This window comes from Momordica charantia (genome assembly GCF_013281855.1).
Source record: "Momordica charantia cultivar OHB3-1 chromosome 6 unlocalized genomic scaffold, Mcharantia_2.0 BLBB01000006.1, whole genome shotgun sequence".
In the NCBI taxonomy this organism is placed as follows: Eukaryota; Viridiplantae; Streptophyta; class Magnoliopsida; order Cucurbitales; family Cucurbitaceae; genus Momordica; species Momordica charantia.
The window spans coordinates 19,036,152-19,046,870 of NW_028275164.1; the positions used below are offsets into that span (position 1 = coordinate 19,036,152).

General features: G+C 35.9%; 2 protein-coding genes across 2 annotated transcripts; one reads left to right on the forward strand and one right to left on the reverse strand.

Annotated features, from left to right (window-relative positions):
- The first annotated feature begins 354 nt into the window (after positions 1-354).
- Positions 355-1,865, forward strand: LOC148210865 (rubisco accumulation factor 1.1, chloroplastic-like). The gene has a single exon (XM_088126118.1). The coding sequence runs from the start codon at positions 437-439 to the stop codon at positions 1,781-1,783; it is 1,347 nt and encodes a 448-aa protein (XP_087982244.1). The 5' UTR covers positions 355-436; the 3' UTR covers positions 1,784-1,865.
- A 2,522-nt stretch (positions 1,866-4,387) lies between these two features.
- Positions 4,388-6,201, reverse strand: ROC2 (rotamase cyclophilin 2). The gene is made up of 2 exons (XM_022300950.2): positions 6,041-6,201; positions 4,388-5,127 (listed from the first exon to the last, which is right to left on the reverse strand). The coding sequence occupies exon 2, from the start codon at positions 5,066-5,068 to the stop codon at positions 4,541-4,543; it is 528 nt and encodes a 175-aa protein (XP_022156642.1). The 5' UTR covers positions 5,069-5,127; positions 6,041-6,201; the 3' UTR covers positions 4,388-4,540.
- Between the last annotated feature and the right edge of the window lie 4,518 nt (positions 6,202-10,719).

A 10,719-nucleotide genomic window follows, 5' to 3' on the forward strand; every position in this document is an offset into this window, starting at 1 on the left:
AAAACTAAGATTTCTACAAGTTTAATTTTGATTGACTTTGCCAGAACTTACAATTTTTTTCTTAAATTCAATTCTAATAATATTTTAGTCTAAATCGTGTCAATTTTGTAAAAGTTAATTATATGTTTTATAATTTATTAGACGTCAATAATATATTTTGCATCGATTATTTAAATCTAAAACTTGTTAGAAGGTAAATATTGCAACGTTTTTTACTTTTATTTATACAAGTGAATTTATGGAGTTGAGAGCAAAAAATAATATTTTTCTCCAAAAGGAAAAAAAAATTAAATGACATTAAAAAAATATACATATTATTACTATTTTGCCCAATTCTTAAAATATCTGCTTCTGACAGGGCAACGAGTATGAGATAAGATACGCCCCCGAAAGTCCTTCGCTTCTCTTCCCACCATTTTCATCCTTCCCTTCCACCATGCTCTCAGTCTCCGCCTCCGTCAACTCTCTCTCCGCCGCCGCCGCCCACCCCTTCCTCCATTCTCACCGAGACTCACCTCTCCTCCTCTTCCTCCGCCGCGCTCCTCGCCGCTCCTCCATCATCTCCGCCACTCTGAATACTCCCCCATCGTCGTTGGCCGCGAAGCCACAGGTGTACCAGCCATTCCGGCCGCCTCCCTCTCCTCTCCCCCCTCAGTATCGGTCCCTTGACGCCGTCGGCAAGCTCGATGTTCTCGGTAGCCGCCTCGGCCTCTGGTTCGAGTACGCACCCCTGATTTCGTCCTTGATTCAAGAGGGTTTCACTCCTCCCACCATCGAAGAGGCCACTGGAATCACCGGAGTCCAGCAGAACGCCCTCGTCGTCGGCGCTCAGGTTCGGGAGTCCCTCGTCCAGGCCAACACCGATCCGGAAGTAATTGCGGAATTCGATACCGGCGGCGCCGAATTGCTGTATGAAATTCGGCTCCTCGGTACAGATAAGCGTGCGGCGGCGGCTCGATACATCGTGGAGAACAGGCTGGACGGCAAGGGCGCGCAGGATCTGGCTCGAGCGATGAAGGACTTTCCCCGCCGAAAAGGGGAAAAAGGTTGGGAGAGTTTCGATTACGATTTTCCAGGGGATTGTTTGGCGTTTATGTATTTCAGGCTGAGTAAGGAGTACAGGAATCCATCGGAGGCGAGGACGGCGGCGTTGGAGGATGCACTGAAGGTTGCGGCGACGGAGGAGGCGAAGAGCCTGATTCTGAAGGATCTGGAGGGGGGAGACGAGGGAAAAGAGGGTGGCGACGGCGATGGAATGGAAGGCGGAGTGAGGGTTCCGGTGGTGAGGATGAAGATGGGAGAGGTGGCGGAGGCGACGAGCGTGGTGGTGATGCCGGTGTGCAAGGCGGAGGAGGGAGGAAGGGGGATTTTGGAGGCGCCGTGGGAGGTGAAGAGCGAGGGGGAATTTGGGGTTGTGGTGGCGGAGGAGGGGTGGCGGCTGTGGGTGGTGCTGCCGGGGTGGGAACCGGTGGTGGGGGTCGGGAGGGGCGGAGTAGTGGTGGCGTTCGGGGATGCTAGGGCTCTGCCATGGCGGGTGAACAGGTGGTACAAGGAGGAGCCGATATTGGTGGTGGCAGATCGGAGCAGGAAGGAGGTGGTGGCCGGAGAAGGGTTTTATCTGACGGCAGCGACCGTGGGCGGCGGCGGTGAAGATTTGAAGGTGCAGAGAGGAAATGCATTGATAGAAATGGGAGTGAAGGAGAGTTTAGGGACAGTGTTGCTGGTGGTTAGGCCTCCAAAGGAGATGGAGGATGACCAATTAAGTGATGAAGATTGGGACTGAATAAACACATTTTAGTCATTCATATACAAACATTTCCTCGCCTCATTATTTTGCTTATTCAATTTCATATCATATTGTTTCACTTCTCTTTTCCACTTTTCATGTCTCTTCTCTGCTCCAGGAGCTCTGTTCCAAATTTTAAAAATTATTTTTATGTTTTTTCTTAAAACCTCCTTTATTTATGTCTTAGAAACACTTTTAAAATTTGTGAAAATGCAAAGTAATAAGTAAAATATTTAAGTTCTTACTCGTTTGAGTTGTCAATTTTTCGACAAGTGATGGTGACATAAAAGATAAGTTATTACTGATAGGATCTTACTAGTTATTAAATGGGTCATAAAGAAATATTTGTTTGCAAATTAGAATGGAGAAAGGGAGTATTAATGTTAAGTATGTGAAATGAGAAATGCATGATACAACTTTTTGCGCTTACGGGCAAGATCTACCTGCATAGTTTTATGTTATTCAACTTCCAAGAGTACATAAAATATATGTCGACAAGCACGATAATATTATTTTGGTCACATATATTTTAACTCTTACAACATGACACTTATATATTGACATTTAGGCATAAATTTATATTAAAATTTTTCATTGGGTATAAAATTAGTGTTAAAAATTTATAAATAGAAATAAAATTAGCCGCATTTTAAAAAAAAATACAAAAGGTTTGATAATACAATAATTAAACTAAAATAAACAAAAATTGAAAGTAAGAAACTAAAATGAACCAAACTCAAACCAAATTCAACATTAAGGAACTAAAATGAATCAAACTCAAACCAAATTCACCATTAAAGAGACTGAAACAATATTTAAACCTGTTGAATTTCCAAAATTCTCATAGGAAGTTTTCTTGCGTGAGAAAAAAGATTAATGAGGCACAAAGGACAAAACAAACTACTAATAAATTTTAAATTACTCTCTTCCACGTCAAACATAATATTTAAAAGTTTTGCCAAGAAAATGGCAAAACTAAAAAGAAAAAGTGATGCATACCATCTAATTGCATTAGCAATTTTGACAGTCGTGCGATTGTAAAATGCTAAGTTAGAGAAGCTAATAATATCATATATTTTATTCACAGTATTAAATAAAAATGCAATCATACAAAGTTAAATTACCTAATCATAATCCGTGTTTCAAATATCGATCAACACATAGACATGTCGTTTTTCCCTGCCGTTAATTTGATTAAATCCAAAACGTCATGCAAATCCTATCTTGAAAGGGAGAAAGATTGAGTATAAATCAATAATCAAACCTGGTTTTTTGGTTTGAAGGAGAAAATTGAAATGTCAATGAAGAAAGATGAATCCTCGATGAAAGAAGATGAATCTGCTGGTCGAAATGCACAAAACGATGGTGGACAAAATGAATCATCGGTGATAAAGAAGTTGAAAACACAAACGTGAACAACGATAAATCCAATTTTTCTTTCCTGAATGAGCCAAACTTTGGGAAGATCTGGAGCAAGAAATTTGAATTTTTAATATAAAATATCTTTAAATGGGTGTAAAATGTGATTCTGTGAATCTAGAATTGTGAATCATTTTCAGTTTTCAATTTGAAATATTGAGATTCTCATTATTCTTTAATTTTATTTTTTCTTATTATTTGAATTAAATGGAGAAATGGAACAGAAGAGAGCATGTGCTCCATAGGAGCCACTCTGCTAATTGCTCCTCAACAAGCTAAAAAGTGTTGATCATAGACCTTGTATTATAAATTGAATTCCCTTGTTCAATTATCTATTTATGTATATGACCATCAATGTATTTGGACTTTGGAAGAACACCATTTTATTTGGATAAGAATAAATTCTCCATCAATATGGTAGCAATGAAATGGATGGAGGAATAATGATCCAGTATATTTGAAGAAATTAGTTTTAAGCAGTGCAATCTTTTAAAGGATGTGGCCATGTGTATATATATGTTGACATATATTCTATATCAACATCAATGGTACATTAAAAAAATCAATTAAAATTGAACACATTTGGAAAAGTATATTATTTCAAGAAACTACTAACAAAATAGTTCTAGATCAATTACTCGTCAAACTTTCTTATCATCAAACTTTCTTATCATCAAACTTTCTTATTAAATTTTTATTAAATTTACATAAAGATAAGATATCGGATCATTCAAAGTATCTTTTTAATATTAATTTACTTGTTTTACTTTATTCACCATCACTACATTTGAATACAATAAATTTTATTTTTCAAATATGATATCACAATAAATTTTATTTTTCAAATATGATATCATTATTTCATCAAATTCTGTACGATTATTTCATCCATCACAATCATATTTCTATAAGTATATTACATATATATCTATATATGATGGTTAAAAATGATTAATTATGAACTAAAATACAATTAAAGTCTTATTTACTAATTCAAACAATTTGTATCAATATCCACAATTTTAGTGATTTTTTTCGAAATATCTATCGACATCAATACATCCATCGACATGTCCGTAAATCAGGACCTCGACATTTCCATCGAGGTCATTTCCGGAAGTCGACATTTTGAACCTTGATTATAACTCAAAAGTGGCAGAGATATTGTACCATGATCTAGTATTTTGAAGAGCGAAGTTTGGTGATAATTTAATTTGAATCTCTTTCTTTGAAGGGGAAAAAAAAGTTCAAAGGAGATTACTCAGACATGAGAATTAATTCTAAAGCGCATAATTCCAAGAGTTGAAAGCGAAATTCTAACACAAATTTCTACCTTCAACTCTGAGCTGTTACCTGACCACAGTCCTCTATCACAACTGTTTCTGAAGTCTTCCCACTGTCTGAACCAACCTTCTCCATCTCCTGAACTACATTATAACCATCCACAACTTTCCCAAACACAACATGCTTCCCATCCAGCCATGGAGTCTTCTCAGTGCAAATGAAGAACTGAGACCCATTCGTGTTCGGTCCAGCATTCGCCATCGAAAGAACCCCGGGCCCCGTGTGTCTCATCTTGAAGTTTTCATCTGCAAACTTCAAGCCATAGATTGATTCTCCTCCTGTCCCATTGCCCTTTGTGAAATCTCCTCCTTGGCACATGAAGTTGGGGATGATACGGTGAAACGACGAGCCTTTGTAGTGCAGTAGCTTCCCGGATCGTCCGATCCCCTTCTCCCCGGTGCAGAGGGCACGGAAATTCTCTGCAGTTTTCGGGGTAGTGTCTGCAAATAACTCCATGACGATGCGGCCTGCTTTCATCTTTCCAATCAAAATGTCGAAGAAAACTTTTGGGTTGGACATTGTTCTCTTTTAAAAACAAACACTCTGCTGCTCCCAAACTCCAAACTCCAAATTGTGCCCTGTGAAATCAAAAACTTTAGCTTTATTAAAGATCTTTTAATGGATAATGATATAAATAGAATGCTTTAAAGAATACAAACTAGTTTATAGTAAGTCATAATCGTGTTTCCTAAACAAATTTGACTATATCTACAAGCGTATATGCATTTTACATTGGAGTAGACCCGGTTTACTTGAAATATACACAAGTGTCTAATTTACATGATATGATTTCTATAAAATTGTATGTAATACACAAAATTTACTCAATATCAATGCATTAAACACCCCAAATGTAGGCAGATTTTGCATCTTCTACACGTGATTTACTACTAGCTTAATATTGTAAATCCAAACATTAGTCCTACTGTTGCCAAATTCTCAAGAGTCAAAGAAGAATAAAAACTAAAAAGTCAAAATAACATTCAGCCTCGTGAAACTATAAAGAAGCAATCAAATCAAATCACATTGAGAATCATAAAAACATAGCAGAAAAGAACTTCAAACAGAAACAACTTCCCGAATCGTTCTAATCTCACCCTAATAAACAATTGAAAATCAAATTAGCCCAAGCACCAAAAGTGAAAGATTAGTAGGAAAATGTTCGTGATCTACTCCCAAATCCTCTAGAGGCCGAAACTACGAATCAGCCTCGGAACCAGTCTAGACTCTAGAGGATGTACTAAAAGAGAGAGAGATGACTAAATTATATCGCACAACTTTTGAGCTCCACAGGCACTGCAAACAACCTGAAAGCCTTCGATATGTGCTTTCACAAAATTAATCAAACCGATAAACATTCCCAGCATGAATATTTTCATAACATGTCCAATTCATCAACAGAATCTCAACACTAGACTAACAACAAGTGCTTTCAAATCATCCATAAGCCATACTAAAACACATGCTTCATTATCAACAATTCACAATTACCGAATCGAGTTGGGTGTATGGCGGATTGGTGTCAGCACCAGAAATCGAAGACGAAATGTGTACTGGAATCGGATTTCGCCGGAGAGGGACGGCGCTGTGGCGTGCGGCTGAGAGGAGAAGAAAAGTAAGTTTTCTCCAAAATGATAACAAAAATACCCTTTTAAAAGAAGAGTTCTAGAGATTAGGGTTTGGGGTTTTAGTAACTAAATGAATTTTGCAATCCCATCCTTGTTCTTCTGGTAATTTTTTATTGGCCCCACAAACATCTTTTTTTATTTAAGAAAGAGCCCCATAACTTCACTACTACATGTTTGACTACACCTGAGAAAACGAGAATTGCAATGTGTTAAGTATTCGACGTATCTGAATCCAGCAAAAAAATTGCACAAAATTGACCCTTTAATGACTTTGTCAAAATTCATAAATTTTTTTAAAAAATAATAATAACTTGCTTTACCTTCGGTATAGAGCCTTGGATTTACAATGATTTGCTCATCAGAATGATTTTTAAATCATTTCTTGTGTTTGGTTTAAATAAAAAATTTGAATTTGAATCTAATCGGTTAAATATATTAAATAAATTTGTCAAACTTATTCAAGAAGTTTCCTAGGAGAATTGAAGTCACTAGAAGTTACTTGATTAAATATTTTGTCAAACTTGCTTAAGAAGCTTCATTGAGAATCGAAATCAATAAGTTAAACACTTTATCCAAAGTCAAGATTGTGGCAAAATTGTGATCACTAGATCATCACCTTGTCAGAGGTCGATCAAGATGTGGCAAATCTATGGCCAATGGATGATACAACATGTTCAAGACTAATATTTGGCGTATTTGTAGCCATAGAAATTTACTTGATGGACAAGTATGTTTTGACTATATATAGGTGGGCACCAATGGTTGGCAATCCATCTTAAAATCTCCAACTTTAAGTGAGTTATAGTGTGAGACTTGTGGTATAAGAATAGTGTGAAATTTTTCTATATCATTGCCCATGGTTTTCACCCTAATTCGTCAGGGGTTTCCACATAAAATCATTGTGTCCTATCCTTCTTCCTCTTATTTTTCATTATTACTTATTCTCAATCTATTTTAGCTATGATCCTACTCTATCCGATCTCCATCATTTCTAACATGTGGTATCAAAGTATGGTTTTAGGTGTTAATATCTACTTATTGTATACTCCGTGGTTGCCACTAAAAGTGGATCCTCCACATCAAAAAATGTGTTAGATATCTTTCACCTTTATTTAAAGGCACAAATGATTGCATACGGTCCATGAAAAAGTAATGGCGACAAAGTTCGATATTGAGAAGTTCAACGAGACTAATTTCTCTTTTTGGAAGTTGAAGATAAAGGTTATCTTGAGAAAAGATAATTGCCTTGCAGCCATCAGTGAAAGGCAGTGGAAGTCACAGAAGACAAGTGGAATGAGATGGACGAGAATGCTATTACAGATCTTCATCTAGAACTAGCAGATAAAATGTTACCAAGCATATAGGATAAGAAAACTGTAAAGGAGATATGAGATCGTCTCAAAAAATTGTACGAAGCCAAGTCACTTCACCAACAAGATTTTCCTTAAGAGGAGATTGTATACTCTTCAGATTCAGAATCTACTCCAATGACAGAGCACATGAACACATTGAATACTACTCTATTTTCTCAACTCACATCATTGGGTAGTAAAATATAGGCAAATGAATGTGCTGAACTTCTACTTCAAAGTCTTCCCGAGTCATGTGATCAACTTGTCATCAACCTGACAAATTAATAATGTTCTCACCAATTATATAAACTTTGATGATATTGGAGTTGCTGTCTTAGAAAAAGAAAATCGACGCAAAAATAAAGAAGATAAGTTGGTGAATTCACGAAAAGCAGAGGCTCTGGAGATGACAATAGGCAGATCAACAGAACATGGCTCGAGTGGGAGCCAAAATCAAGGAATGGGCAAAATCAAGAAGTAAGAATTACATGAAGTACTACTAACTATAGGAAGAAGGGTCATCTGAAGAAGAATTGTTCGAATCTAAATAAGAAAGATTCCAATTATCAAGGAAATGTAGCAAGTACCTCAAATTAAGATGATGGTTTGCCTTGTGAAGCAGCAACAACTGTTGAAGCCAGAAAGAGTTCAATTAATGTATGGTTCATCGGCGAAGCCACTTATCACATGATCTTGACGAGAATGGTTTCATCATTATGAACCTGTCTCTAGAGGATCTATGTTCAGCTATAATGATCATGCCTTGAAGATTGTTGGTACTGGAATTGTCAAGTTGAAGTTCTATTATAAAACAATTCGCACAATTCAACAAGTATGACATGTAGAAAGCTTGAAAAAGAACTTACTCTCGTTAGGTCAACTAGATGACCTCAATTGCAAAGTTATAGTTGAGAAAAGAATCATGAAGGTGATTTGAGGTACGATTATATTTACAAAGGGACAAAATGTAGCAACAAACATGTACATGTTGGAGAGAGAGATTTTGCGATAATGAGAAGCATCAGTTGCTTCAAGAAGTCCAAGTGAAAAGCTCTTACTAATGTGGCATTTGAAACTTTTAACATATGTCCGAACAAGCAGTGAAGGTTCTTGCAGAGCAAAATCTATTCTCAAGGCTCACTAAGGTATTTTTGTCATTTTTGTGAGCGTTCTATTACAAGTAAGTAGCACATGTGTTAAAGTTCAACACATCAACTTCTAAATATAAAGAGAATATAGAATTGGTTCACTATGATGTATGGCAAGCACCAGTTACATCCTTAGGAGGAGCAAAGTATTTTGTATCCTTTATAGATGACTGCTATAACAGGTGTTGGGTGTGTTGGGTTTTATGCCCTAAACTCATGGTTTGTAAATGTAAAACAAATTATTTGTTCAATGAAGTTCTTTTTTTTTTTTTGTTGAAGTTTTAGAATTGCCTTGACCCAAATCCAATAAACTAACATCTGAGGTTATTTAATGTAACTAGAACAGTATATAATTGTTATACACAGTATATAATTGATATATACGGTATATAGTGGATACAGTTGGATCATGTTCCAGTAATAACCTAAATGGTTTATACTATATAGATAAGGTTGGGTACCTCATCTTGGTGACACTATGGATACAATCCATTGTGTAAAAGTTGCAAATGACTCGTTCCAAGTCATTCATGTGGAGACATGCGAGTAGGGGTATCCTATACAATGAGTTTGTATAAGATCGGACCATGAAATTATTAATCTTTAGTTGTAACACCGTTAACTAACTAAATTAATATTTCACAAGATAACTATGTAACTCGATCTCAATCCTGAGTGAGTTAGAGACTCCTGCCTATGAAGAATTGTTCATTGATTTGTGTGGGTGAGAGTGGCCCGAGACACCGACTCAATATGCCTAGTATTTTGGAGATAAGCCCGAGTGGGGAACTGGGAACATAACTTCGTGAGATATGGAATTCACTCCTTCCCGACTTTAGGGAAGTAGATAAGTTGTTTCATTAAGTGCAGACTCTGGGTCTTTAACAAGGGGCTCCACCCTCTTACTGGTTCGAGAGGGACTTTGTTTTATAGTATGACTGTAAATGGTTGTTTATTAGAGGATCAATGATACTTAAGGAGCAAGAAGTAACTACAGGGGTAAAACGATAATTCGACCCAGTTGTAGTTACGGACAACTCGTGAATGATTGACTTATTCGTTATGGATGTTATATCCATTGATGCAAAAATATTCTACAGTGCGAAGAGTGCAGTTGTGAGTCTTTAGTGGAGTGACCCACAGTTAATGAATGTTGATTAATTTAATTAATGAGTTTAATTAATTAATCTCGTATCATTCAAGCTTCTAATCTGTATGCTCATTAGGTTCTCTTGCTAGCTCACATTAATCTCATATCATTGAAGCTTCTAATTTGTATGTCCATTAGGTTCTCTTGCTAGCTCACAATGGAAAAAATGAGGATCAAGAATGTGAAAGAATTTGAAATGTTCAAATTTAATAAGGGAATATATATAACATATACACCATTTATATAATGTATATATTAATATATTATATAATTAATTTTGAATAAGGATTTGAAAGTAATACTATATTGTTATGAGAGAATTATTTGAAAAAGATTCAAATAAAATTTAATATGAATTGGATTCATATTAAAACTGTAGGTTAAAATTAATATACATGAGATACGCGTTAAAACTATAGGTTATGAGAGAGATGTGCATTTGAATAAGATTCTAATTAAATATATGATATTTAATTAAAACAAAAACATAATTAATTAATTAATTTAATTATATTTATTATTTAGTTTTATTAAATAATTTAATTATGTTTATTATTTAGTTTAATTAAATTTATTTACAATTAACTATATAACCGAAGTGAGATTATGGTGATGTAGAAAGTTAACTTGCTCCTCACTCCTCACCCTTCTTTAATTGGAAAGAGTTTGCATCATGGAAGAGTTGATGCATTTTGGAAAAACTCTCTCAAATTAGCTTCTCTCACAATCTCTTTAAAGAATTCCCTATTCAAAGACATTTCCCACAAATCGTTCTCGTCTAGAGGATAGCGAGGAAGGCGTTTTGGTGGCGTTGATGCTATTGTTGAAGAACGGTCTTCAAAGGTAGATTCTCCTTCTTTGTGTTGTTAATTTATTTTCTTTGTAGTTTTTC

Excerpts from the sequence above, each read along its gene's own strand:
- LOC148210865 (XM_088126118.1), top strand. The coding sequence starts at position 437 with ATGCTCTCAGTCTCCGCCTCCGTCAACTCTCTCTCCGCCGCCGCCGCC.
- ROC2 (XM_022300950.2), bottom strand. The coding sequence starts at position 5,068 with ATGTCCAACCCAAAAGTTTTCTTCGACATTTTGATTGGAAAGATGAAA.